The sequence below is a fragment of the Indicator indicator genome, chromosome 28 (genome assembly GCF_027791375.1).
Source record: "Indicator indicator isolate 239-I01 chromosome 28, UM_Iind_1.1, whole genome shotgun sequence".
Taxonomy (NCBI): Eukaryota; Metazoa; Chordata; class Aves; order Piciformes; family Indicatoridae; genus Indicator; species Indicator indicator.
Window position 1 is genome coordinate 8,663,221 of NC_072037.1, and position 27,985 is coordinate 8,691,205.

A 27,985-nucleotide genomic window follows, 5' to 3' on the forward strand; every position below is an offset into this window, starting at 1 on the left:
ATCTATGGTGGGTGCTGCTTCAGTCCTGCATGGCTGGAGGGTGCAGGAGCTGCACCTGGTGCTTTTGTCTGCTGGTCCTGTGCTGCAAGGGTTCACAGAGATCAAGGCAGGCTGTAGTGGCACAGCTCATCTGTCACCTGCGCTGCTTCACTGGTACCAGTAGTGAGTGCCATGGATGCTCTCAGATAATGCATAGTAGGGGGGTGAGGTGAGGATACAAGCCAATGGATTCCTCCCCAAAACCTCCCCTGCCATGAGGATGTCAGATGCAGCCACTGAGAGAATGATTCTCTGCCTTTCTTGGCATTTAAAATGTTTTTTGTATCTGGTTTTGCCTCACCAGTGTGACCAGCCCTGGACACCCAAAAGGTTGCACTGGGGGCAAGCAGCTTCATCCCCAGCCTGGCACCAGTAAAACTGGTGCAGTTTTACTATTAGGTTTTAATTCATGGTGTGTGAGGTGCTGCAGGGTAGGAATAGCAGTGTATGTGGGAAATTCCTCTGTGTGATGATGCCATGCAGCTCTGCTTCTCACCTCCATCAGCCCATCACCACCAACTTGGACCCTGGGAAGACGCTGTAAGAAGCCCTGGTGGGCTGAGCCTGTGCCTGCAGCAGCTTCTCCACCTGCCCTGGCTTAGAGGAACACCCAGCTCAGCAGCCACTGCTCCCAGGCAGGTACCAGGGAAACCCTTCAATCCCAGGCTCTTGCTGGGATACTGAGGCTGCAACAACTGAAAAAAAAAAAAAAAGAAAGAAAAAAAAAAAAAGCCTAGTTGATAAATGTCAAAAGAAATGCAGTAATGGGCTGAAAGCAATTTAGTGAGCCATGTAACCGCCCTGGGCTCGCCATTTTCCTTTATTCATTTATCACGGTGAGGGCTTTGGCCAAAATACACAAAGCAGAGAAATTGTTGACATGTGGGGCCCTAGCAGAGCAAATCCTTCATCCTCCTCCCCCTCCCCACTGCACACAAACTAACTTTTTTGGGAGTTGTTTATTTAAGGACTGCAGAGCACTCAGTGCTCTTTGAACCCAAATGCCTTGGGAGCAGGGCTGGCCACCACCTTCCCTCCTCCTGCCATTGCCCAAGGCTGTGGGGAGGCTGTTTGCTGCTCTTGGGAAGTACCTGCTGGAGGTGAGGAGATGAGCTCTGTGGTGTTCTCAGGACCTGTTCTGTTTCTACCTCCCCTAACACCTAAACGGTGATACTGGTGGCTTGTGTGGGCATTCTGTAACTGGTCAGAGAGGGCAGATGATTATTTTGGAAAGTTTGTGTTGGTTTTTGGTGTTCTCAGATCTGGTTAAAAGAGCCATGAAGACAGCACTGGTTTCAGTTCTCTATCCATGCAGCCCAGAGTCCTGCAAAGACCTGCCCACCCTGCACCAGTCGGTGCTGAGCTCCCTTGTGCCTTCCCAGTGGCAGGCTGCAGCTAACTCTGCTGGCCATGGCAACAGGCAAACACTTTTTTTTTTGATGCATGAACTCTGGGGGGCACACCAACCAGGAACTGGCTGCTCCTCCACATCTCATTTTGTCTTTATTTTACGCAAAAATAAATGGTTGACAGCAGGACAGTCAGGTTTCCCTGGTGTGTGGTCCTTGCCTCTGCCAGGCTGCAAACAGTCCAGTGCACAAGGTAAGCAGGGCAGTCATTCCTCCTGTGCCTTCCAGTAGCCTCCAGTCCTCCTTACTCCTGTTTTGTTTTTAATCTGGGTGCATCCAGTTCTGTTGCCACCTGGATGAAGAGCAGCAAGGAGAGTTCCCCAGCCCCTCCAGTACAATCCGAGGTGGGGAATCACTGCAGCTGAAGCACAGAGCTGCTTGAGAGGTCTGGCAGAGGTACCTCTGCCCATCACCTGAGGCTATGGGCTCTGGGCAGGGATGGTCACTGGGGTCTGTGGCAGTCCATTATTGCTCAAGAGGGCTGTGTGTCCATTAAGATGGTGCTTATCCGAGTAGCTCCTTGGTCTTCGCTGCCAGCAGCTTGTCCATCTCTGCAGCAGTGCTGTCTGCCATTTGCTGGATCTGTGGCAACACAGTACAAGCCCAGGTCATATGTCAGGGTGTAAAGGGAAAGGAGTGACTGGATCATCTCCTGGAACAAAGCCCAAAATAGTGCTGGGGCAATGATTGGCTCTTCCTGGGGGCTCCCACCAGCCCTCAGTAATTGTGCCAGTATGGCATCAGTACAGTAAGGACATGGACAGGTCTCTGAAGAGACACATAACACAAGCCCTTGGCTGAGCTTTACAAGTGGCTTGGTCAGGTCCTTACTTAAAGCCACCTCGGGGGAAGACAGGGTTGGAGACCTCATGGTATTGGCACCAGAGAAGAGAAGGCTTATCTCACTACCTGCTGCAACCTTTCCACTGTTAGAACAAAAAAGGTAATAGCAGGAGCACAGCCTTAATGCACACTAGGAATTTACTCAGTGAGTAACAGATCTGTTTACTTCTTGTAAAAAGAAAGCAATGGAGATGGTTAAAGCCCTGCCTAATGATGAGGTCTCCTGGTAATATGGGATGGACATGGCAAGCATGTAAGCAGGATGGAAATGTGTATACACTTATGTGAGTGAGTGCAGAGAAAGGCTGGAGCACATCAAAGGGGTTTGTGCACCAGTTCTACAGGATTGATTAAGATGCACTCGCTCCCAGGGTCTGAGGTATATGCTGATGACCTTTCCTCGTGATGAAAAATTTGGGCACAAGCAAGAAGGAGACTTGAGAGGCTACCTCTACACATGCAGAAAACCATCTGTCTGCTCTGGGAGAGCTGCTTCCCAACAGGATTCAGTTACACTAGCATGGCCATTTTTCCTGCTTGCACGAATGCTCTGTATATCAATGTTTATTTTTGTGAGCACACAGAGAACTGTCCTGAAGCATTTGCAATGTATCTAACTTTAGCTATTACTAAACAAACAGCTAAAAAGTAATGGCCTGCCTTCAGAGGCATCAATTCAGCAAAACGCTTAGGCTTGTGCCTGAGTTTATGCCCAAATAATTGACTTTAGTGACATCTGCTCTCAGGGAATTAGGCATGTGCTTAAGTATTTTCCTGAATTGGAGCCAAAAACTCCTAACAGAGATAATCTTGCTAGCCTTTTCATTAATAACAATCTGGAGCAATCCTCATTAACACCAGCTGTTTTGCTATGGCCAGCACTGTGGAAATGGTGGTGAAGCTATGGACGTGGGCTATTCTGCTCCCCAAGTTCAGCTGGTTTGTGCAACAATCCCTCATAGCACAAAAGCTTTTGGGGAACCTTTTTTTTGTCCTTTGTCAGCTTACAATGGTTCATATTATAAATTTGGCTTTGAGCTTGAAGTCCCAAATCTCACAAAAAAAAAAGCAAATACAACAGCCATTGCTGACTCCAAACATTCAGCTCAGGGCCACCCACTCCCCAGCTGGATTTTCAGTGCTGGAGGTTTGTCAGCAAGGGCTGAGAGAAATACACCACTAAGCTGTGAAATATCATGATATGGCAGAAGGAAAAAAAATTACCTGCTTTTCTAGCAGCCAGATGGTATCTTCAGACACTTTGCTCTTGAACTTCTTTACCTGATTGATGCTTTTGCTTCGCACCCTTCTCAGGGCTTCTTTGGACTTGTTGGTGGACTGCTTGGCAAGCTTGGCCAGGCTCTCCCTATGTTCTCTCGTTACCCTAGCAGCAAGGGGAAAGAAAAAAAAAACAAAACACTACCAAAAGGAAAAACAGGGTCATGTGTAGCACAGCCAGATTTAATTTCCAGGGGCAAATGCAGTGATCCTGCCTGCTGTGGTATGTCTACGACTAGCTCAGACAGAGCTTCCATGCAGCACCAAGCTGGGCTGTACAGGGAGACCTAAGAGCTCGCAGTGTGTGGAGGCCCTGTGCTGCAAGGGCAGAGGGACTTAACAGCTCAGGGGGTGTTTTTCTTCCTGTTTTGGTCCACCTGAGCAAATTGGCCACCTCTGCACAGCATCACCAGGGTAGCACACCCCAGTGATGCACATCTTCAGCCTAGAATGGAAAGTTCCCAGCACAGACCTAAGTTGTCACTCCAGTGCCTGAAAGTCATGCTGAAATGTTCAGACTTTCCTTTTCTCTGCTGCCAAAGTATTTGCAGGAAAGAGGGAAAATCCTGCTCCAGACCTGAGAGATGGAGCTGAAATGTGTAACACTGCAAAGCAGGGAAGAAAATTCCATGCCTTCCTGAAACTCAGTTTCATGTCCCTGCCATGGAAGAACCTGAATTATGCATCTGGAAGCTACAGAGCTTATATTCCAGCTCAAAGCGACCAGGCTTTTCCACCAAGACAACGTGAACACCCAGTTTGATAAGAGGATGATACAAGATATGGCTGGCCACAGGAGAACTTCAGCTCCACCTTCCCTCTGATCTGGGGCAAGCTGCTGTTGCAGAAAGTACTCAACTTTCCATCCCAAGCTAAAAACTGCAGGTGATGAGGAGTCTGGCCATCTGAATAAGGCACAGGAATGGCTGACGTGTCACCTCAGCTCTGGTAACGCTCCAGCACCTACAGCTGATCGCTGTCAACATCAACTGCTGGCGCTTAACAATAATATTTTAATTATTTTCCTGGCTATTGAAGTTTCCAGACCGCCTCGGGAATGAGAGAGCTCAGTGTGCTCACTGTGCCTCACTAGCAGGAGAGCAGTCCCCTGCTCGCAGCAGATACTGCAAAATAAACATTTCACAGAGTATTTAGAAATTGGCTGCAACAGCCTGGGTCACCGAAACACCAAGGCCAAGACTCTTCCTGCAGAGAGCTCAGGAAACATGGGGTGAGGGCTCCGAGGGCAGGGCCTGCTCTGCCCCAGTGAGGGTGCGTTACAGGGAGGCTGGCAGGGCACGATAGGACCCTTGGCCCTCCCTGATCTCACGCTCAGCCCAGCAAGGTGCCCGGGCACCAACACCTTCCCTCAGCAGCCAGGTTGCTTGCAGCAGATCTCTGCAGAGGCACTGGCCTCTTTCCAGTTATCTTTAGCTCACAGTGCAAGAGGGAATAGGCTTCCCAGAACTGGTTAGCAATTACAGGAATTTGGGATTGCTAGAAAAGCTGACAGACCTTGAAAGCAGCAACTCAGCCCCAGCATCCATGGTGCCCCCTTGGTGCCCCTAACCCATCCTGCTCCCTGCTGAGGGGCAGCAAGAAGGAGATGGCCAGTGAATTTCACATGTGGCGAGTGGCTCTTGGTTCACACAGGCTGGAGCCTGGACTGAAAGCCTAATTAGATGTGAGTGGGGTTACTGGTGATTTCCTCTGCATCCCAACACTGATGCCTTTAGGGCTTCTCGAGTTCGATCTCCTCAGCTGGAGGTCCCATGGCACATGCGAAACCAGCAAAGCCAGCTCACAAACAGAGGTCTGGGTGAGGTCAGATTCTCAGGCAGCTTTATTTGGGGGTGGGGAGTCAATCCCGACTGCTAAACTTGGAGGAGGGAGCCGGAAATCTCTCCCATCTCCTGCTGGGTGGTGAGAAGAGCCGGTCCACAGTGGGCCTGTCTCAGCTCTGGGAGCCCCAGCTTGCTGTCAGCTGCCTGCCTGCTTGCTCCTGCTCAGCCTCTGCAAGCTGTGCTGCAGCTATCTCTTGCCTGCTTGGGGCTGCCGAGCCTTTAAGGAAATGTTTTTGTTTATACAGCGCTGCCAGATTTCCTATGCTTCTTGGCACGGGGTCACAGCTTTCATGCCTCCTTGTCTGTCTTTATTAACACCAATTTCTTTTTATCACTGCGCAGCGCTGTGGAGTTTCTCAGCGGGTTTTATGTTCCAGCCAGACTGTGTGTAAATTCTCAGCAATGCTACCAGCAATGCCAGAAATGGACACTTTTTCAAGCAGATGCTGTTTCTGGTTAAGGAATCCATCAACACGAGCCAGGCCCATGGTTTCTAAGGACAGTTGTTTAATCCTGCCCCCAAATCTAGGTCTTTTAAGCTGTTCTTAGATATGTTTTCTTTTCTGTCTAGTAACCATTGTCCTTACAACTCTCTTTAAAGCCAAAAAAAAAAGTGTGATGTGAACATGGGGAAGGGATGCCAAAATGGGGAACAAAGACAAGATTCCCTCCTGTTGTCCATTCTGTCAGGGAGCAGTGGGCTCTGATTCTGCTGCTCCCCTGGGAACAGTCCTGCCCTGGCAGGACAGAGGCTGGAGACTGCCACACCAGGGCATTCAGAAATACACACCACCCCATGAGTAACATCTCCTCTTTTTCTGTTTCCCTCAGCAACCAGCAGTTTAAGCACTGCAGCCCTTGGATGTTCCTCTCCCAACACCCGCAGTGAGCACAGCACAGGGCACAGCTCGTCTGGAGACGTTCACGCGGGTAAGAGTAATTTCTGTATCTCAAATGCTAGGAATTTCCTGTGAACGAGAGGGATCAGTTAAAGGAAAGTAGGCTTAACTAAACACTCTGCATGCATAATTGCAGATAAACATAGGGTGCAATGTATATTGCTCAACAAAAAGCATGCAAGAGACTTCTGATGACAAGTGATCCAGAGCAATGCACCTCAGAAACAGCTTTGGCTTTGGCTTTGTTTTTTAAATGAATTTTTTTTGAGTCCTTTCTCCCCATAGTAGGTATCTTTGCATATTTCTTAAAGGGCAAAGGAAAAAAAAAAGCTCACAATGAGTCATTAAACTTTCAAATGAGTCATCTGGCTTTCAGTAAAGCATGTGTAAAAATATTACTAATTTACAAACAATATCCAGTGTAACACAATGGGTCCAAAAAAGATGAATCTAAAAATGAGGCAATACCATAAAAGACACAAGGTCAGGTCAAATTCGGCCAAGAGATCAACCAATACAAATGTTCCCATGGCTGGTTCTCTTTCCCCCTTTTTTATTTTTTTTTCCTTTTAAAACCCTCAGAGAATACATTTTATACAAATAAATATTGCCTATGCAGCGCTAGCAACACAAACAGGCAAATGCCTTAGGGAGCAGAGGGGATCCTAGCAGGCAGCAGAAGTAAACACAAATGAACCAAATGTATTTTTTCTGTTAAAGCTGCAATACAAAAACTAAACTAACACAATAAATACTGAAAAGTAAACTCCATTTTCAGATGCTTAGTTGAAACAGTCTCAAGCACTGAGGCATAGCTGGACCTGCATAAGGCACAATATGATGCATGTGTGTCCAGCTGGTAAGTCAGACTCAAAAAAGTATTTTTAACAACAGGTAAGGGCAAATCAGGTTTGATTGTACTTTTACTGTGCCTCCTTGTGAAAGAACAATTTCTGCAGAAACAACATTATCTCTTCATTTCTGCTTTGCTCACTCGTTTTGTGCATCTGCCAGAATGCTGGCAACTTCACTGCATCTGTCTGTCAGATATCCTGCCCTAAATGTCTTTCGAGTTGGGAAAATGAAAACTTATAAAATTTAAAGAAATCATTCAAAGATATAAATTTAATATAATGTTAAAGAGAGGCCTCAAGCCTCTTTGCATTAGAAGTTTGAAAAGGTTGAAACTGTCTGCTTGTCTTTTTTTGGTAAGTGGATGAAACTCGGACCCACTCCAGTGTGGGTGAGCAAACAGGACGTGAGGTGCCAGGAAGGGCAGACTGCAGGACATGTCCCCAAGCCAAAAACCTCTTCAACTTGAGACTCTGAGAGCAAGGGGCCAGGAGCAGCAACCCTGACACACCAGAGGGATGAGGGAGTGCATGGGGCAGATGTGCCCTGAGAAGATTCGTTTTGGCGCTGCAGCACTGACAAAGACAGCGACAGGCCATATGCATTTGTTTAAAAACCACTATTTTTTTAAAGGTTGGGATTTGCAGTTTTGGAGTTTCCTCCCCTGCAATTCATATTCAAGGATGACCCAAGTGCCCATTAACAATCAAACCACTGTGCAGCAACCCAGGAGCCTCAGCAATTATGAAGATAATGGTGCCCTCCTCCTTCTCTGCCTCCTCTCCTGAGGAATGGGGGAAGGGCAGGGAGCATGGGGAAAAGAAAATCAGCAAATAGAATGATAATGTCATTCCCTCTCACTGACAGCAACGGAAAGCTGTAATTAGACTTCTCTGATCAAAATGCTAGCTAAAATTTCATAGAATTTCTGAAGCACAAAGAATACTTGGTTCATCTTTACTGAGAAGTCACCTGCTTGTACAACACAGTGCATGTGCAAGGTGTAAGGAGGCATAGGCTGTGTCTTTACCCTTTATGGGAGTATTTTTGCAGCAGCCCAGGGTGTGGGATCACATACACCCACATCTGCCCAAGGCATTCAGGGGCCAAGCATTCACAGGTGTGTTTTTGCACCACCCAGACCTGGGCAGAGCAGCACTACAACCCTGGTTACAGGCTGTGCCAATGCTAGCAAGCTGTCCAGCACAGCACAAGCAGAGCTGCTGGGAGGCCTTGCTCCACACAGGTCCAGCCTGGTGCCAGGGACTGAACACATGTGCAGTGGGGGGCCACTCGGGGCACTGCTTGAGGCTATTTCTCTATCTAGTTCCATCTGAAAGGAATCTTGTCCATAGGCAGAGAGCTCAGCATGCTACAGCCCAAAGCACGCTAAGCAGGGATCATCCAGATTGCTTCAAAAGTGCCCTGTCCATGAGATGCCTGTGGTGGGTGAGAGAAGGATGCTCAGACCTTGGCCAGGAGCAGCCTGCTCTTTTATCAGTCCTATACCAAAATTTCCATGCAGCTGTCAATCACACAAGAAGGAGTAGAGTTTTTTCAGCCAAAGCTATCAATTTCCTCCCTCTTTCTCTTCTAACTTCCTTTTAGTGTTCTCTGCAGCAAGGTGCTATTCACTCCTAATACTCCTGGCTCACTGCTGTGTTACTGCTGCTCTGCCCTGGTGTAATTCAAGGACAGCAAGGAATCAGCCCTTGAATTAAGGCAATACAGCTTAAAAAACCCTTTAGCTGTCTCTTGCAAAGTGCTGAAGCCAGCTAGACCCAAGTTTCCTCTGAAGAGAGAACAATAAGACCAACAATTGGATGCCAAAGTGTGGTGACTTATTGCTCAGGCACTTAGAAGAGCTTCCACCAGACACTTCTAGGGGCTCAGATTTTTTTCTGAAGCTGAAATACAGGTCTCTGGAAAGCAGCTGCATTACGACATAATAGCAGTTGTGCATGCTCACCCTCTGAAGGGCACTTACTGCAACCTATTGCTTATCTTGCATGATGATGAACTCGTGCAGCCATCAATACTCACTTAGGAACTGGCACCCGAATTACTGTCCCGTCCGCTTCTGGGTTCAGGTTCATGCCGCTGTCCCTTATAGCCTTCATAGCTGCAGCTGTGCTCTGTAAAACAGATCAAAAGGTAAAGGGAATTAGGAAATAATCATTCCCATATGCCAGAACTCTGTCAATACTTGGCAATCCATCTCCACAGAACATGGAAACATTTACTTCTGTTACCAGTAAGATCAGGAAGTTACATTGGTGTAGAGAGCTTTGATCAAACCGAATGGGAAACTACGGCAGTGCTTGGTATCGGGGTAGGGGGGCACAAAGGGGGGCAGAGGGGAAGGGAAGCAACAACAAAAGAAAACTGTTTTGCTTCTTTGAAACTATTTGAATGGTTTGAGGCAACGCAGAGTAAAACCGCAATAAATTCCCAAGGCATAGCCTGACTGTGGCGAAGGAGATGAAAGATTCTGAGCATTTAAAAATTCCAGTTGAGTGTTTCCCACTAGAAATCACACAATGCCAATTTAGAAACTTTAACTAACTTAACCACTTCAGCACTACAGCCTAACCACATTACATCAGGGCAGTAGCAGCTGACTGAGAAAGAGTGTCTGTGCCCAGCTCTGTGTTTATTTTACAGATTACTTAGGATTAACCTCTCCAAATCCCCCCACCGTTGGCTGACACTCTGCTTGCTTAAAAGGTGGGGTGCACAGGTTTGCCTGGTAAGTGCAAAGTGATTAAGCAGCTTCCTTCCCCATTCCAGGGCACCGGTGTACCTCTACAGCATCAGCCTTTATGGGTAAACTGGAGTTATGTGGGGAGCTCCTGCAGTGCACTGCCAGGTTGCTTTGGTCTTGACATTGACAGTAACAAGAATGAATGAGTCTGTATTCTTGTGACACTTGTGTGGCACTTCATAAAAGGTGTACTGCTATTTCTGAGACTCTTTCTCATCATAACTCCAGCTCCAGGCTGCTGCACTATGGCTGTGTTTATGGAATTCAGCCTTTGTCAGCTGAGCCACACAATTAAAGCTCTGCATATTTGTTTAGGTCTCCAACGCGTGACATCTCTGAAGGAAATGATTGTTCTGCTAGTGCTTTGTTAAACATCACTGCTGTCCCCTAGAACACAACAAGGGCAGAGAAAATGTAACCAAGATGATCTCAGCACACGAGGAATGTAAATGTGTTATTCTATGGACAGTGCTTGCTCTGGAGGAAGGAAATGCTCAGTAAAAGCTGTGTTGTTTAGCTGTGTTGGAGGAGAGAGAGGAAGGGGAAAACATTGCAATATTGCCCCCATGCTCCTGCAGCCCATGAAATAAATATCTGTGCTTAACAGCCATAGCGTTCTTTGGATTTATAACACTCTGGCAAACAGTGTAAGTTGTTTTTTATGATTATTTTCTTTCCCAGATTCTTCAGGCATTTTTATTTACTTTTCAATGCCATGAAATACTGACTATATGCTGTAAACAATGACATCAAGTTAAATGTGTCTGTTATGGCTTGAAAGAGGTTCAATCTATCCATGGAAGAGTTATGGTATAAAATGACTGCATGGAAGGAAATAGTTCTAGCTTGAGTTCAAATGAAAAATGGTCCTTTGGCTTAGAAAGCAAGTATAGGCAATGCCTTATAGATGATCTTTAATTTCTCACATGTCCATTTCTCAGCCTGAGCTCCTGCTTGGACATGAGCTAAGTCGTGAAGTGACTTCTCAGGTCCTCTCAGCTCCAGCACTATGAGGGACCTTGGTGCACATATTGATGAGAGGCCTCCATTCTTCAAAACCATTACACATGCTGGGTACACTTTAAGAAAAACTTAGGCATCAAGTGCCTTACACTGACCTCCTCTGAGACTTTGCTGACTTAATTAATTGGGGAAAGCCTTTTCAAAATAAATAGAGATAAGCTTTGGCAAACCTCCAGACCTGGAGCGGGATGAATAGCTAACCTTGCACTCATTACTGCTCCTCTCTGCCTGGCTCTGGCTGCGTGAGCCTGCTGCAGGGGACCACTACTTGATCCTGAGGTGGGGATCAGATTTGCTCCCTCATTTAGGGGCAAGTTTAACTAAGGCTCCAGCAGAAAATCAAGGGAACTCGGCTCAAGATACCAAATTTGGGTTGTGATCTGTAGGTGCTGCCAAGGGAGTTCACTAGCTCAGTGAGCTCAGCCTGGCCCAGTCATGCCTTGTGACAGCAGCTAGCATGGGCCCAGCTTAGTCCTACCAGGAGGCTTTGCAGAAACTTGTTGGCTACATGAGCAGCTTCTTCCATGAGCTCTCAGAGGGAGGCACCAGCCCTGGTGATAAGTAAACAAGCTTTAGAGGAGCCTGATGGTGTTCCCAACACAAATACAGACTACTCCAACTATATTTCTTGTGCTGTGCATGGCCACATCTTCATATGGAAGTGAAATGACACAAATGGAATGGGGCAGATGCAGCATTGCTTCCACATGTCACCCAGGTGAACCAAAGGAGACTGTGTGCGCACTCAAGACTCCTGAGTGCTGTGAAAGCAGAGGAAATGGGGACAGCTGGCAGGGCACTATTCATCCAGGCACTTAGTCTACAACATGCTCAGTGCCACTTTACAGCCATGCTTTCGCAGATTCAACTGTGGGGAAAACCAGTCCCCAAAGCAAACTCCTTAGATTGTGATATTTGTTGGATATGACCCTGAGAGCGATCACAGCCTCTTGCCTGACCCTGTGCTGCTGCAGGTGAGATGCTCTCTGCACCAGGCAGGGCTGCAGTCTCTTGCCCTGAGCAGTCATCAGCAAAACACCACTTCTGTTGTGTGTCAGTCACAAAGTGACACACAGCCTGGCCCCAGCTCTCAGCACTGCCAGGCTTGACTGACTTTGTCTGAAAGTTCCTTTGCTCAGCATCGACCTGTTTGCTCCCATGGGAGGTACCTCCTCTTGCTGTCAGGAATGTGTCCTTACCTCTGGAAAACTGGCCATGTTCACTATAATGAGCTGTGGTGACTTCTGTGAGATCTGCCCCAGCTGGTTCAGTGGAAACTTCCCTTCTTCTGTCACCACAGTTATGTGATCAAGGGCCCCTCAAAAGAAGCAAACACAAGGGAGTTTCAGTACCACAGAGCAGTTCACAGCAATGCTGAAGAAAAATGCATATGCAGGGTCCCACTTCCCCTCTGGTACACAAAATAGAGATGTTACAAAATAAATAAAAGCATGTTTATTCAGACCTCAGGTGCTGTTTGTGTTCAGGCATCCCCTGTGGTATTTGCAAACTAAATATTTCAGTGCTACTCTAAAGCACAAAACCCATGAAAACAAAACTCGTTTTTGTTACTAGAATAGGAAAACTAAGCAGGATTGTGAAGAATTAAAAGGAAATAGTTACTTTTTAATTCTTACAACTTAAAGAAAATCAAAAAGTTATAAAAATCAAGATAACTATTGTCTTTAACTTAGTTGTGTTCTCCTAAACCATTTTTTTTCCAGGTCCCAAGAGGAGGTGTTGTACTCTGCCTAATTTAAAGTATTCAGTTTCTCCCTGGGCTACTCTTAATCTGCTCTCTGGTTTCTGCTGCAAAACATTAACAGGCCAAAAGGCACGTGGGACAAGAGGTACTTTATCAGTGCAATTAAAAAAAAAAATCTATGGTTAAAATAAATAGTTAAGAGACTGAGCTATGCTTTCCAGCTCCATTAAAGGCTGAAGTGCCCCTGCCAGATCTGTAGTGGTGAATGATTCAAATTTGGTCATTGTTTAATGTTAAATTTTATCCCTGAAACCTGACACTACTTACAAATACATATGTTCAGAGTGTTATAGTAACTGTAGCTTAGTCAAATATATTCACATTTCTTCTTAAAACACAAAATTCAGTAAGTGAGCAAGGCTTGTAAAGGTCACTAACCACAAAGATGCAGCAGCAGGAAAAAAAAAGTTTGTATATGCCAGACACCAGCCTGATGGCAATTTCCAAAAGGCTAATTTAATGGCAATTGGATTTTTCCTGCCCTACTGCACCATTAGCTGACAACCTGCTTCTTCATCACATCTGCAAACAGTTCAGTTAGACACTTTTGACATCTCCTACTTACAAAAGCTATTTCCAGGAAGCTATTAACAAAAATGGATTCTTCCTGGTCAAGCTCAGGGTGAAGGAAGCCTTGAGTTGGGGATGTTACGGTTGTAGCAATTGGGTGTTCAGTGAATAACTCAATTTAAAAAAAATTAAAAATCAAAATAAAAATAAAAGAGAGTTCTCCATTACTAGGACTGGTTATCTTTATTTACAGGCAACAGAGCAATATACGAGAACATTACCAACCTGGTGAAGTTCTAACACTGAGATTTCTGCTGAAATCTTCTTTCAGAGCTTCCACCACTGCCTGCATGTCTTCATTGGTTTCCTCCAAATTGATAATATCCTCAACTAGGGCAGCACTGATATTCACTTTGGCTTGACTCTGCCCTTTACCTTTACCTGCAGATTACATGGAAAATTAATTTACGTTTCTGACAACAGTTAGTTGGTGCATTAGAAAGTACAAAGAAGATATTAAACCCCCCTGTTGAGTCTAAGATAAGACTGTATTTTCTAATGAGTAAAAAGCCCAACACTCGAGCACATAAGCCAAAACACATTTGCAGGTCATACTGTGTCTGCTGCCCCCAGCCTGGACTGTGCAACCGGTACCTACAGCCCCAGCACAGCAGCAGCTCCAAGTGGTACCTCTCCCATGGGAAGAGTTAACAATTCCTGGGTACTGCAACACCATCCAGAGCTGTGTCCAGCCTAAGGTAGGTCAATATCAGTACATGAGATAAAAGAGATAAAAGAATAATTTCTGGCAGCATACAGAAACCGACTGCCATTGTTACCTTTTTTGGTTGCTAGCTTTCTGGTCAGCAGCACCTGATGAACACACTGCCAGCAGCCATCCAGGAGAAGGACTGAGCAGCCTGCAGGAGCCTGTGGCAGCCCTCGTGTCATAGCAAACGAGGAACGATAAAGCAGCAGGGGCAGATGACGGAAACATCGTAGTGCCATAGCCATCCTTTACCTCACCTGGAAAAGAGAAAAGGCAGCTGGTCCACTCGGCATGATACAAGGAAACAGATTCAGGTGTTAGCTGTGCCTATCAATGCAAATTGACAGTTCAGCAGTGTGGGCAGTGGGTCTAGGCATGCTGCAGTGACCAAGGGGAAGTGGCTCAGTGGCAGCCAGCCTATACCCATGTTATCTGTGTGGCCTTTGCACACTTGTCCAGAGGGGCACAGCTCTGTAGTGCAAAACCCGCGTTTGCTAAGCATGAATAGCTGTCAAAGTACCTGGTATTTGCACTTCATCTGAGCAGAAACTTTTAATTTCTCTTGCATGAGGTTTGAGGCCCCAACCTCCCCAATAGCTCCGTATTTTCAGGGTTTATTTCAGCCTGGGCCACTCGGGGCTCCGAGGTGTTACTACACCTGCAGCTCTGCTGTGCTCATAGCTGCAGAAAGACAGAACGGAAAGCTCGGACCCATCAACCAAGAAGGGTGGGTGATGGCTGTGGGGGCCGGGAAGCTGCCGCTCCCGTCTACCGGCGGCATCGGCCTACCCCCTGCTCCCCGCCGCTCCACTAATGGCCCCGGGGGCATCCATACCCGGTGCTCGGTTACGACGGACACTTGGCCCGTGCTCCCGAAGCCCGGTGGGAGGACGCCACCGCGATTACGGTCCCCGGAGCCCCGCCGGCTCCTCCCGCCACGTGCGCTGGGCCCGTCCCCGCTGGGCCCGTCCCCACGAGGCCTGCCCCTTCCCTCCCCAGCACCGGAACGAGACTCCGCCTTTCGCCTAGCTCCACCCCCACCGCCTCCCTCTAGAGCCTCAGGACGCGCTGGCCCAGCCCCGCCTGCGCCGCTCCGTCTGCGCCCCCTCCTGATGCCCCACGGAGGGACGGGCTGCAACGCTCGCCGGTCCGTCCTGGGTCGTGTCGTGGACCGGGAAGCGGTGAAAAGGAGGGGTAGGGCATGTAGCCGTCACCTCGCTTACCGTCGCGCAGCCCCCAGCGCTCTTGCAACGTCATCAGGCCGCGCCGTTACGTCACAACGCGGCGCCCAGGGAGGGGCGAGGCCTGCGCTACGAGAAAGCGGCAGCGGCTTGCGCGGTCCCGCGGTATCATGGTAAGTGTGGCCTCGGCCCAGCCCATTCCCCCGGCCCGAGTCCCTCACCCCTACTCGCTCTCATTGGTGTCTTCCGCAGAGCCATGGAGCCCGGGCGCCAGACGCTGCCGCTGGAGAACGCCTCCATCTTGTCCGAGGGCGCGCTGCAGGACGGGCACCGCCTCTGGATCGGCAACCTCGACCCCAAGATCACTGAGTGAGCGACGTGGTACACGCACCGCACTTCGCGGTGCTTCGCGGTGCTTCCCGGTACCGCCACCAGCTGCCCCGCCTACCCTGCTCCCCCCGCGACGCCGCTTTCCTCCACTCACCCGCCTCCAACAGCGGTACCGCCCCACCGCCACAGTTTCCCCCATCTGGCCGTGCTCCCCCTGCATCAGCAGCGCAGCATTGCTAGACAAGGCCGCAACTCCCTGCCCTGGTGTTTCCCCCACCAGCCACTATCCTACACTGACCCTCCCTAGCTCTAGCAGCCCCCGAGGCCCCAGTGTTGGCCACCCTCCGGCCCCCGGTGCTGAAGGCTCTCGAGGGGATTGGACGGGTGACAGTTTGGGGAACCTGCACTGCTGGTTTCTTCACTGCCACAATAGTACACCTAGCTCTTGTCTCTGCCCCACAGTGAGGTGTGAAAGTTGCCCACGCCAGCAAATTTGCCATCTTGTCCCAACTCCGTTGGCACTGGCTGAGCAAGCCTCTTGTTTGATAGGTGCTGCGGCCCAGCAGTGGGTGGCACGAGGGGTGTGGGGGCATGATGGTAGGGGGTGGGTACATGTGGGGCATGTATGTGGGGAGTCTCCAGGACTTCACTGGCCCCACAGATCAAAGGGCTTAGAGACAGGCACTGACCTACTGCACACAGCAGTCTTCTAAGCTTAGGTTGGAAGCCCAGAGACTGGAAACATTCTTGTTTTCTAAACTAGAGATTTGTTAGAATTTTAGGCTTGAGACTTCCAGGGTGACCGAAAATGGTGTTTTGTTGGTTTTTATGGTGTTAGCAGTGGGATGTAGGTTGAACAGAGAAGAGTTCTTGAGTAACCATGGAGTAATGAGACAGGGGTTGATGTGACTGGCTGCCTTACGCTGAATAAGTGCAAAAATCAAACACATGTGTATTTGTTTCTTGTTTTCTTCAGACTACAGATAATTATCTTCTGAGCAAACACAATAAATTGTTAAGGATGTCTTGCTGCCCAATATTTGGATAGCGTAGGTTCTATAAAAAGCCACAAACCAAAACAATTTGGGGTTTATACACTTCCAAGAAACAAGTATTTTTGATTAAATATTGGATATATCTGTCATGGCATAGATTTTCTTCTTGCTTCTTTATATGTGTGTGCGGGTGCTAGCTTTTTGTTCTAAATGTGGTTCATCTTAATGGAGCAGTTTTCTAATAGCCTCTAAATGGAATCATTAATGCATTATGCTTTTCAGCCATTCAGCTTTGGGTGGTTTCTGCATTAATTACCATTTCTATCTCACAGACATGTTATTCTGGTTAGCCCACATTGACTGACCATGTAAAATTAGCTATAGGAGTTCTTGAGCATGTTGTTTGCTGGGCCCTTAAAGATTCAGGAAACTGGGTTAGTGTGAGGACAGGAGTAGTGGGTGTTTGTGAATGCATCCGCTTCCTGGGGTGATTATTAGTGGTGTTTTTGAAGACCCTTTCAGTCTAGGTTGTTCATCTGAATCTATGCCAAATAAGTAATAGCTTTATAGGGCAAAACGTGCTTTTCATAGCATGGGTGAAATGAGTTTTATAGTTTTCAATCAGCTTCTTGCATGGGCAGGCTATTCCTATTCCAATAATCTCTTGCAGCTGCATGAATTCACCAGTCTGGATGTGGGACTTGGGTACCAGGGCAACCTCACTGTTGGAGACTCTGTCCAGAGCAGTGTCACAGCTGCAGGCAAGGGGCTTCATTCCCCAGTGACATCAAACCTAGAGTGCTTCCATGCTACTGTTTAAGGCTTGCCCAGGGATGACGTGCTTGTTGCTTATTTCAGGCTTTGTAGTTCTGTCTCTTGCTTTATGTTTTGCTTTAAAGATGGCTCATGTCTCCTACAAATCATATTGCAATCTCCATTTCCTTGGGAATTATTGAAAGAAGAGGAAATTTCTTTTAACACTTTCTCAGTGTATAGACAAAGAGTGTGGTTCTGTGTCAGGTCAGTAAGGTTCTATAAATCATCTCAACCCTTACTCTCTTTTCCTAAGAGCTTGCACCTCTGCTCGTAGTTGCTCATCTGAATGAGCCCTGTAGAGATTACTAATCACGTGACTAAAAACATACACCTGGAAACAAAAATAGATATTTCTTCATTTGCTGCTTTTATCTGACTTTTAAAAGGTTGCCTCTGCAATCTCCATTAGAGATAATGTGTGAGATGTAGACAAAGTAAAGTTGATTGAGTTGTTAGCAGGGTTAATAACTGATTGTGACTTTTGAGCAGAAATGAGTTCAGCAAGTCTTGGATTAATCCAAGCAACCTATAGGTGCAATCAAGTGCTGGGGTGTTAATGGGTAAGGTACACATTGGAGCACAGGCTGCAGGGATAGGAATTTATAAATGTAGGGTTGCCCACAAATTGCAGCCTGCAAATTGATGACTTGAGATGTTATTGCACGTGTTGAGTAACTGTGACTCAAATGAGAGTCTCATAGGATCTTGAACATACCCTATGAGCTGGGGTATGGTGGGACTTCTGGTGGGGCATTCCTCCTTGTCAGTAGTTTGGATGACTTCTTATACCTGGCATCCTTAGAGGATTGTTCTGCCAGTGGAAGAAGGTAGTGTTGGGAGTCTGAGTGTATTCTTAGCAGCTGAAAGGAAGCGAGTTGGCACCACAGGACTTTGCAGTTGTTCGTGGCATAGGATACTGTTCACCAGGCACTTCTGTTGCTGACTGATCCCTACCACAGCAATGTACGAGATGAGCAGTAGATATTTGGGCTCTGGGTTTGGTATCACTGAGCAAGGAAGCTGTGGAGTCCCCTCACCATCAGCATGAGCAGAGCCTGGTGCTTCCTTTGTCTTCCAGTGCACAGTAGGGCAAGACATGTGCTGTGGCACAACTGTTTGTTCACATTACCTCTCAGTAGTCTGCACTGGGGAGAAAGACCCATCCTTTAGTAATGTCACCTATGTGGCAAACAGAGTAGGGCTATCTGCTCTGCCCATCTGTTTGTAAAGTTTGCAACTTTTCAACATTTTGGACAGGCACAAATTTCCTTTGCAGCCCTACAGTTACACACACAGATTACCTGCTTTCCAGTAGCCTTTGAATGACCATTCATTTTCTGCAAGTATGGGATAGTGAGTGTTCAGCTTCCTTGTTCTGCCGGTTGTCTGCAATCCCATCTTGATGAGTCTCACCTAAAAAACAATGTGTGCAAGAGTTGTTGTTACAGACTCCTACTGACTCCCAGTGGGGCAGAATTCTTTGCAATAATAGGTTTTGCATGTGGCCCGGTCCCTTCACGGTATCCTTGGGACAGCATTGTTCAGAGGAAGCCTTGCCTGTGTTTGAATAGCGCTCGGAGTGCCAGGAGGAAGAGTGGAGGAAAAGGAAATGGGGGAGCTGCTGGTTTGTCTTGCATTCACATCAGATGACAGGAAGTGGAAACTGAGGTTGGCTGCAGTGATCTGCGCAGCACGGTGGGGCCACATCTGTGTGAATAACTCCCGAGCTTTGGCTCACCCCAGGCGTTGCCATAGTAAAGCTTTTTACGTGTTCTCACTTTGGGGTTTTTTCCAAGGCTTTGGGTTTTCCGTGACAGGTCTTCCTTCAGTACTGAAGTCCTCTTGGCTTAGAAAGTGCTTGTCAAGTTACTGTTAATGCCCTCACTGCATTAACAATAACAAATCATAATCACAGCCTGAAACTTCTTATACCAGACTTCGGTTCTGAGCTCTTCCATGGAGAGTGGGTGACCAGAAGTTGCATGGGTGGCTGGATAATAGCATTTGCATCACGTATGATCTGAAGATTCTGATCAAATAGATGATGTGGGTTGCTTTTAGACTCCTCTTTTAAAGGAACAATTACCACTTTGCTGCTCAGAAATTATTATGTGAATGCAAAAGTTCTCAGAAAAGAGACCTACAAAGATTCCTTTGAGCAGGGCAACTGCAGGGTTTTATTGCTCCTAACAGAATGCAAAGAGTCATCATTGCCTTTCCACTACCCCTGGAACTGCCAACAGGACTTAATTTTGGTAGTGTTAAAATTGCAAATGTTTTTTCAGCAATATGTTTACAGAAACAAACCTGAAGTGGGTTTACATATTTTGGAGGCTTTAAAAGTTCAGCGTGTGGGCTGTTGTATACTTCACGTGTCTCCACAGACAGGGGTTTTACTTGCACATCTGTGACCTGCTTGTGGCTAGCTTGAGGTGCGGTGGTGAAACTTGGCTACTATGTAACCAGCTCCTTTTTTTTTTCCCCTGCTCTTGCTTTTCTATCTCCTTTGCCTTCTGAGCAGAGGCTGAGGGTTGGTAGGCCTCTTGGAAGACCCTGTGCTTCATCTGTGTTCTGGAAGCCTTCCATGATCAATTACAATGTGTTTATGCCCCTGGGAGGTAACTTGGCCCTTCTGCACTGCTCCCCTGAACACTTGCTGCACCTTCACCTCTTTAAAAGTGCATATCCTGAATGTCCACCGTGACCCATCCTGTGGGATGACTCACGTTCCTGGAACTTTCTTGCTCCTGAAGCTTAACAAAGGGCTAAAGCCCTTTTCAAACATCCTATCAGGCTTTATTAGGAAAAATGTTGTCTGCTTTTCTTATTGGACTGTCCCTAAAGCTGCCTGGTGTGTTTGGCTGTCATGAACTGTTCTGACCATTCATGCCTGGTTTCTTCTAGTGCCTGGTGCTCCATTTACACCTCAAGTTAGCCTGGAAGGCTTTCAGAGCACTGAGTGTTGCCTTGCAAGTTGAAAATGTGCCTTAGGCTCTGACTTGCTAACGAATGCTTTACATCCTGTCCTGAGTAGGACAGCTTTACTAAACCCTTAAAAATTGTCTTAGAGATGGGTCCAGGCAGTGAAACAGGAACAGGTGTCATTTTCCTCTAGGTCAGCTAGACTTGTTAAACACTTTGATCCCAGGGAACCACAAAAAGCTGGAAAGAACTTTCAGGATTAGATGTGGCCTGTACAACAAATGTGCTCCTTATTTTAAGTTGCTCAGTGTACTAGATATGTAAGCAGACAGATTTACGCTGGCTTTCTGAGTTTTATTAGAAACAGCACGTTCCCTACTGGATGGCAGGAAGATAATTGGCTAAATAAGTGTCTGACTTTCATGTGTATGTCACTAAAGAACTGCCTGAGCCAGAAGTGTTGGCAGATTTGGCCTGGATGATCCTGAGGTCTGTCTGGTGCCTTTTTTTTTTTTTTTTTTTTTTCCCCCTCCTTGCAGTCCATTCCTGGTTGCAGCTTATTCTGCTTGATTCTTCTGTCTTTATGCTTTCCCAGCTCTGCCAGGCATGGGGGACAGTGGCTGCATCTTTGTAGGATCATAGAATGGTCCAGGTTTGAAGGCACCTCCAAAGGTTATCTAGTCCAACCCCCTCTGCAGGAAGCAGGGTCATCCTCAACTAGATCAGGCTGCCCAGAGCCTGATGTGGCTATGGCCTTGCCAGTGCACTGATAGTACTTGGCACAGGGAATGGATAGATCTAGCAGTGTTTGTTCAGAGGGAGAAATACAGGGGATGGAGCTGCAGGTGGGCACATTTGGGCTGGGGGATGGGAGACATGGTGTTTGTACTTGAAAGTAGGTGTGAGTTAGAGAGAAAGGAGGCAGAGCCCTCCCTGACCTTGCATAATTGTCCAAAAGCCAACTGTTAACAGATATTCTGCATGCTGGCATGCAGCTGGGAGGGAAGGTTTTTGCTTAGAGCAGTAGCAGCTTGGAGCTGTAGATGCTGAAAGGCTGCTGTACAGGGCACCTACCTCCAAGGGTGTTTGGAAAGAGATATATGGCACAACTGAACTGCTTGTGTGCTGACTGTGAAATTTGTGTGTGTTTTGGGGAGTACCTCTATCTCCTCATTTTCAAAGCGGTGAAAGGTGTCATAAACATCTTCTCTCCTCTTTAGATACCACCTCCTCAAACTCCTTCAGAAGTTTGGCAAAGTAAAGCAATTTGACTTCCTCTTTCACAAGTCTGGTGCTCTGGAGGGGCAGCCAAGGGGTTACTGTTTTGTGAACTTTGAAACCAAGCAGGTATGTTACTTTTTGTCTAAAATTCTGATTTAAATGACTGTCTTCTTCCCCCATCTTTTTTTCTGTTAATGTAAAGCTAAAACAGGAAGGTGTAAATCAAATACCTTGTCTACACAAACTTAGATTGTTAACAGCTCTACTTTGTGACTGCTCCTGGAAGTAGCAATAATGATATCCTTTCTCCTCTCCCGTCTTTTCCTGAGTCTTGCTTTCTAATGCTAATCAGAAAGGGTTAGTTCTTCAGTTCACTTTTCTAGTGAGCTTGTGGAGTCATACCATGGAAATGCTGTGATCAGATCATCCTGCTAGACCAACTAAAATCAAGACCTGAAAATCAAGTTCTGAAGTCCTCCTAGTTTGTCTTTTGACTTGATGAATGCACAAACACCAACTTGTGTTATACTGCCAGGTGTGCAACATGACACATCTGCAGCATCCCAGAGTCAGCTCTTCTGGGCTGTCCATTTGGGGGTTTAGCTCTTAGTACAAATGAATATTTCAATTCATGCTCACCTGCAGCATTGAGCTGTAGTTACTTTGTCATAATTCTGCTAGAATTGTTTAAAAGTTATGAAGAACAGCATCTTTGGAGATTGCTTGTGGTTTTATGACCTCATTATTCTGCTGTACAGTTGCCTGTAAGGATGTCAGAAGAGCCCTGGCACAGTGTATTAGCTCTGGAAAATTATTCATAATAATTCATAATAATAATAATATTCATAATTCATCATTGCAACCTAAATCTTCAACTGCTGCAAATCAAATTTGATGGGAATGTCCCAAAACTGAGATTCCACCACTGAGCTTAGAACTGAACCAAGTGGATAATGGATCCAGTGCACACAAGCAGGATCAGGGATAGGCAGAGAGGTGTTAATTAACCATGTGTAATAGCTGTAACGAGTCACAGCATTGTCTAAAGAAACTCCTGTAGCAGAAACCTCCCTCAGAATGCTGCTCCAGTGGCCTCTCTCTAATATTTTCAAAACTCATGATCATTTTCCTCATTTCCTCCCCCAAAACAAAGGAGAGAATAAACCAATAAAGCTGATAAAATTCTGGATACTCAGATGTTGAAGTCTTCCAGAGATATTTGTGGACTGGGATACAATGGGAGAAACTTTCTTTGCTGCCAGTGAGCTGTACTTAGAGAAGACTGAATAACAAAGAAGAAAGGCTCTCTACATCTGAGCTAGTTTTGACTAAAGACGTGGTTTGTTTACTGAGCTCTCTTCCTGTGCAGGAAGCAGAGAAGGCGATCCAGTGTCTCAATGGGAAGCTGGCCCTTTCCAAGAAACTGGTGGTGCGATGGGCACACGCACAAGTCAAGGTGAGCTGCTCCTTGGGAAAGAATTTCTTTTAACTTGCAAAATGGGAAACTTAATAGTAAGGAACAATTCTTATCAAAACTGTCTTAGCCCTGGCAAGATAATTTCAGTCTGTTCTGGGAAATGCTATTAAGAGCCTGCTGTGTCTCTTGCCTACCTAAACTGTGCTGGATTAGTTGTAAGAATAGGCCATTTAACCTGATGTTCTTTGTAAGGGAGTTTCCAATCAGAGCACTGTGAACTGATTACTTCTATAAATGTCCATGGTATAATGTCTCCCGAAGTTACTGAGTGATTGGCTGAGAGGTTGACTCCTTCCCTTTGTGGTTTTGCTCCCTTTTTGGATAGGAGATGCGTGGAAATTCCCAATTACCAAGTACTTTGTTACTTTGTTCCACTTCTGAAAGTGCTTATGTGGCAACAGCTCTAATTACTTCTTTACATACTTTAAACCAATATATTTCATATCTTAGCTATATATCCTTTTATTGCTTGGTATGTTGCATGAAACATCAGTGTTTTCATGTTAACTTAGTCAGTACCTTCTGGAACATTTGTGCTTCAATATTTTAAAATTCTTATATTGTTTCTCCTGCAGTTATTTACAGTCTGGTATTTGATAAAGAGTTTATTTTGCATAACTTTCTTTGCAGAGAAACAAATTTGAGGGGAGGCAAAGGGGGACCTGTCTGCTGTTTTCCTTTGGGTGGTTTGCTTTTAGCCTTTGTGATTATCCTATGAGCAGCTTTTGACCCTTTCTTTTATCAGTTATACTACTGCATCTGTTTTGGATGCTGAAAAAACCCAAACAGGTATCTTAGTTAAAGGAGACCATGTTGTTCTAATTATTGGCTTCAAGGGCTCCAGGCTCTTGTCAGCACATCCAAGCTTGGCCAAATCCAGCCTCCATTTCCTTTATCTGTGTAGCTACTGGAGTGCCACGTGCTTCTGAATGCCTGAAGAGTGATCAGGCCATAAAAGGAGTTTCATCCAGAGGAATGAGTGTCTGCTCAGCTGGGAGTTCAGTGGGTAGCTGAGTGCATGGCTGTCCAGGGCATGGTGAAGAACATGCATAAGTAATCAGTTCAATTTGCATGGCATTTTCTAATCTGCAAATGGAAAGATTTAACAGCTCAGATCTTTGGCTTACTGTAACAAGTGTTTATTTTAGACAGTGCCAGCGGCATGCTAAGTAGCCTTAAGGTGAGTGGCCAAAGCTCACCAGACACTGTCAGTCCGAGCAGCCCTGCTGAAAAACAAACCTGACCCTGTGCCAAGCGAAATGAGGAAGCTGAGCACTGCAAATAGTTCAGGAGGCCTGTTGCCCACAGAGATGAGAGACTCACAAGAAAGGAGGTGGTTCCTAACTGGTCTCCTTTTTTTCTTTTTCTTCCCTTTTCTCTCAGCATTGCACAGTTCCATGCGGTTGTGTGCTTGGGTTACCTTCTAACTCTGCACAGCAATTAGCTTCAAATTTACCATCTTTTCTTCATGTCTTGTCAGGATGAGGTTTAAGGATCTTAGAATGGTTTGGGTTGGAAGGGACCTCCAAAGGTCATCTAGTCCAACTCCCCTGCAGTGAGCAGGGATATCCTCCATTAGATCAGGTTGCTGTTGAGTCTGACCTTTATCTTCAAGGATGGGGCCTCAATGACCTCCTTGGACAATCTGTTGCAGTAAGTGTTTAGTATCAGAGTTTATGTTCCATGTTGGTACTAAACAAGTATTGTGGTTGGGATTTCAGTGCTTGGCCCCCAAAATCATTCCTAGCAAAAGCTTCACAAAGTCTGAGGTAACAATAATCCAACTTTAAAGCACATCTGTGGGAAAAAGTTTGTAATTCCAGCTGACTTCAATCCTTGGTCTCTTGTTCACAGAGATACGATCACAATAAAAATGAGAAGATCCTTCCAATTAGTCTGGAGCCATCTTCCAGCACGGAACCACCCCAGTCTAACTTAAGGTAGGAGATGGAGTGGGTGAGAGGTGACCCAACTGTGGGAGTGGCAGGGAACAAATTTCTTTGATTTCAGAAAAATTTGGAATTGCTGGTGTTATGTTTGTGTTAAAAATGTAACATGGGAGAAAAGCTGCTTTCAGAAGGGCAGTGTGCTCTTAAGTAACTAATTTGATATGGGACACTTCAGATGTGAAGTTCATTCTTTAACATGGGAAGCTGCTAGGGCAGTGGGGAAGAAGAGGGGTGGGGAGAGGGATTGGGAATTGCAGTGTTCCAGCTGCTTTGGCTAGAATGTGCTTTGCGCTTCTTTGTATGAAATTCATTGAGAGGCTTTGTACTGTACTAATTTGATTAAGCAAAATACTGAAGAGCAAGAATTTCTACTATAGTGGCAAAAGATTAAAACAAAATCACAGCTAGTATTTCCCAGGGAACTAAATTATTACTTTTTTTCTGCCAGCTGATAGGTCTTCTCTGTGGGATGTGGTTAAACTCTCAGTTTACCTAAAGCACGTAGTGCTGCTTTGCTAATTCAGTTCAGTTGAAAGGGTGCGTGATTTTTTTCCTCTGTGGTCTGTCAGTGGAACCCTGCAAAGAACCAGGACTGGGGATGATGAATTTTACTACACATAAAATGAGCTTGGGATTCAGAAGTAACATGCAAGGAAGTAATGAGCAGAGTCATGCAGACACTGAGCTATACCAGTGGCATGGAGGAGTTGTTTTAGTGGGGATGGGTGCTGCAAGAAAACACAGCAGAGAAGAGAACGTTCCTTGGTCCATACCCAATGGAGGGTTGTGAATAACAGAAGGAATTTGGGGTGTAACCTAGGATAGCTTCTCCCTTTGGGATAAACCCTGCTAATGCTGAAATAATGTTTCTTCCTGACCTAATTAGAGTCTGGGGTTTTCCCATCTCGAGCGGTCTTGTAGCTGGGAGGAAGTCTGGCTTTCATTTCTCTGCTGTTTCCAGCAGCCTCATCTGATCTGTGCTCTGCTGCACATGCTCAGACCTCTTTAAATGACATCATTTTACATGAAGTAGGAAGCCTTGTTGTGTTCTTGTCTCTTAGCATCCTCAAGAAAGTGCTGAGTAGGTGCAAGGACTGTTATTTTGTGGTGCAATGATATATCTCAGAGGAGCTGAGGTTTAAAATGAAATCATGTGGGCTTTAAGCAGTAGATTCCTGCTTGTGCACGCAGCACTGGGGGCTGCCTGGCCCCTCCTCGTGTGACTGAGTATTCGCATGTCAACAAAACCTCTGGATTGCTGCAGTCAGATTCCATGCTGAGATCAAGCTCAATTTCTCTTCTGCTTTTCCTCTTTCCAGTGTCAGTGCAAAGATAAAGGCCATTGAAGCCAAGCTGAAAATGATGGCAGAAAACCCAGATGCAGAGTACCCTGCAGCACCCGTTTATTCTTACTTCAAACCACCAGATAAGAAAAGGACTACTCCTTATTCCAGAGCTGCCTGGAAATCTAGAAGATGATGCTTATGAATGGATAATGGTAGCAAGAAACACTGTTTTGTACACCTGGAGTCCTCCAATGCTTTTGTACTTTGTAGAGCGAGAAGAATGCTGCCACCTGAGCAGAACACTGCTGCATGGAGCACAGTGGTTTGTGATGCCTTAGGTGGTCTGCTGAACACTCCTCTCTGCCAGTGCAGCTCACAGCTGAGCGCTGTTCAGAAAAGTAGGTTCCCTTCAAAGCCTCTGATGAACACGCAGACAACCTCTCGTTAGTGTGCATTCATTAGCAAGATTAGAAACAGTAACCAGTCTGTGGAGTAAAGCACATCCAAAAATACTCCATTTAACTGATTACTTTTTAAAGTATTTTTGAACTAAAAGTATTCTGATTCCTGTTTTTAATGGAGGGGAAGCACTTGGTTTTGATTAACATTCTGTAGTCACCATGGAAAACTTTCATTTCAATAAAACTCATTTTAAATAGATTTTGCAACACTTTTAGTAACTGTGCATGCAATATTTTATATGCACCAAAGCAAACTTATTTTGCATTTTCATTTGCAGGCTTTAAGGTATTACTTTTATGATGTGATAACCTGAAGATGATAACACAGCACAGGTGTTTTTTGCTGTCGTTTAGGCTGTAGGTGTGTGCCTCTGTGTAGGAATTAGTGTATTTATACACCACTGAGGTCTGTGCACTGCCCTAAGCTCCAGAGCACAGCCGTGGCATATCTCGTGTTTGTGTTCTGTAATCCCCTGCAGTGGCAGCTCTTCAGAAACCAGATGTGACAGCGTGAGAATAACACTGCAGCCTCTGAGACATCTGTCAAGCACATGACCTCAGCATTTGCCCACCAGCCAGTCCAGCTTCTGGTTTTCACTGGCTGGTAAAGGTGGTCAGTTGCCCCTTGGTGTAAAGCGTTTGTGGTTAAATGGTTCTGTTGTGTGCTGAGGATCACCTGCGCAGGGTGCTTAGTTTACAGGTCTGATAGGTAGCGTTTTGCTTAAATGCTTTGATCTGCAGCACATTCTTCTCCCTAGACATTTTCTGCAAAACTGAAATCTTAAGGAAAAGCCTTGTCTGGCAGGAGTTTTCCTGAGTACACACAGTGCTGTGACTGCATGTGCAAGAGTGTTGTTGGAGAACATGTGTGCTCAGGGGCTGATATTTTTTTTTTTTCTGCTGTATGTGCTCTCTTGTCCTGGTAATGGTGAACCTTCACCTAGTTGCTGACTCTTGAGTTGTTTCCCCAAGCTGGTTAACAGTGCTCTCCAACAAGAGGAAAATAAGCCCCTGGTTTCTGTACACAGGCATTGCTCACTGGCATAGCAAAGTAAGGTTTGTATTCCTACAGTGATGCACCTACCTCTGAGCAGAGCATGCTTCCTGCCTCCGAACCAAGCGTCTGGAGCAAAGCTGTGCATGTCTGATAGACAGACTGTTAAAAGCCTGAACTGTTCAAAAGTGGGCCTTGTGCTGTTAAATATTTGCTTTCTAGTTTTTGGGTACCTGATTTAAGAGAAAAATATTGTCTTTGCGAGCTTGTACCTTATGAATGTCAATAACACCCATGTGAACAGCTGTGTTTTGTTCTTGCATGGTCTAACACTTGTAGTTCTATGGGTCTGTGTGTT

At 46.1% G+C, this 27,985-nt stretch overlaps 2 protein-coding genes across 2 annotated transcripts; one reads left to right on the forward strand and one right to left on the reverse strand.

The window, feature by feature from the left end:
- Positions 1-1,577: 1,577 nt before the first annotated feature.
- Positions 1,578-14,242, reverse strand: MRRF (mitochondrial ribosome recycling factor). The gene is made up of 6 exons (XM_054393436.1): positions 14,066-14,242; positions 13,512-13,667; positions 12,151-12,269; positions 9,208-9,299; positions 3,516-3,675; positions 1,578-2,030 (listed from the first exon to the last, which is right to left on the reverse strand). The coding sequence occupies exons 1-6, from the start codon at positions 14,238-14,240 to the stop codon at positions 1,953-1,955; spliced, it is 780 nt and encodes a 259-aa protein (XP_054249411.1). The 5' UTR covers positions 14,241-14,242; the 3' UTR covers positions 1,578-1,952.
- Positions 14,243-15,432: 1,190 nt separating this feature from the next.
- Positions 15,433-27,013, forward strand: RBM18 (RNA binding motif protein 18). Its single transcript, XM_054393377.1, has 5 exons — positions 15,433-15,545; positions 21,460-21,586; positions 22,830-22,916; positions 24,792-24,877; positions 26,206-27,013. Exons 1-5 carry the CDS (start codon positions 15,433-15,435, stop codon positions 26,363-26,365), a joined length of 573 nt encoding a protein of 190 aa, XP_054249352.1. The 3' UTR covers positions 26,366-27,013.
- The last annotated feature ends 972 nt before the right edge of the window (positions 27,014-27,985 follow it).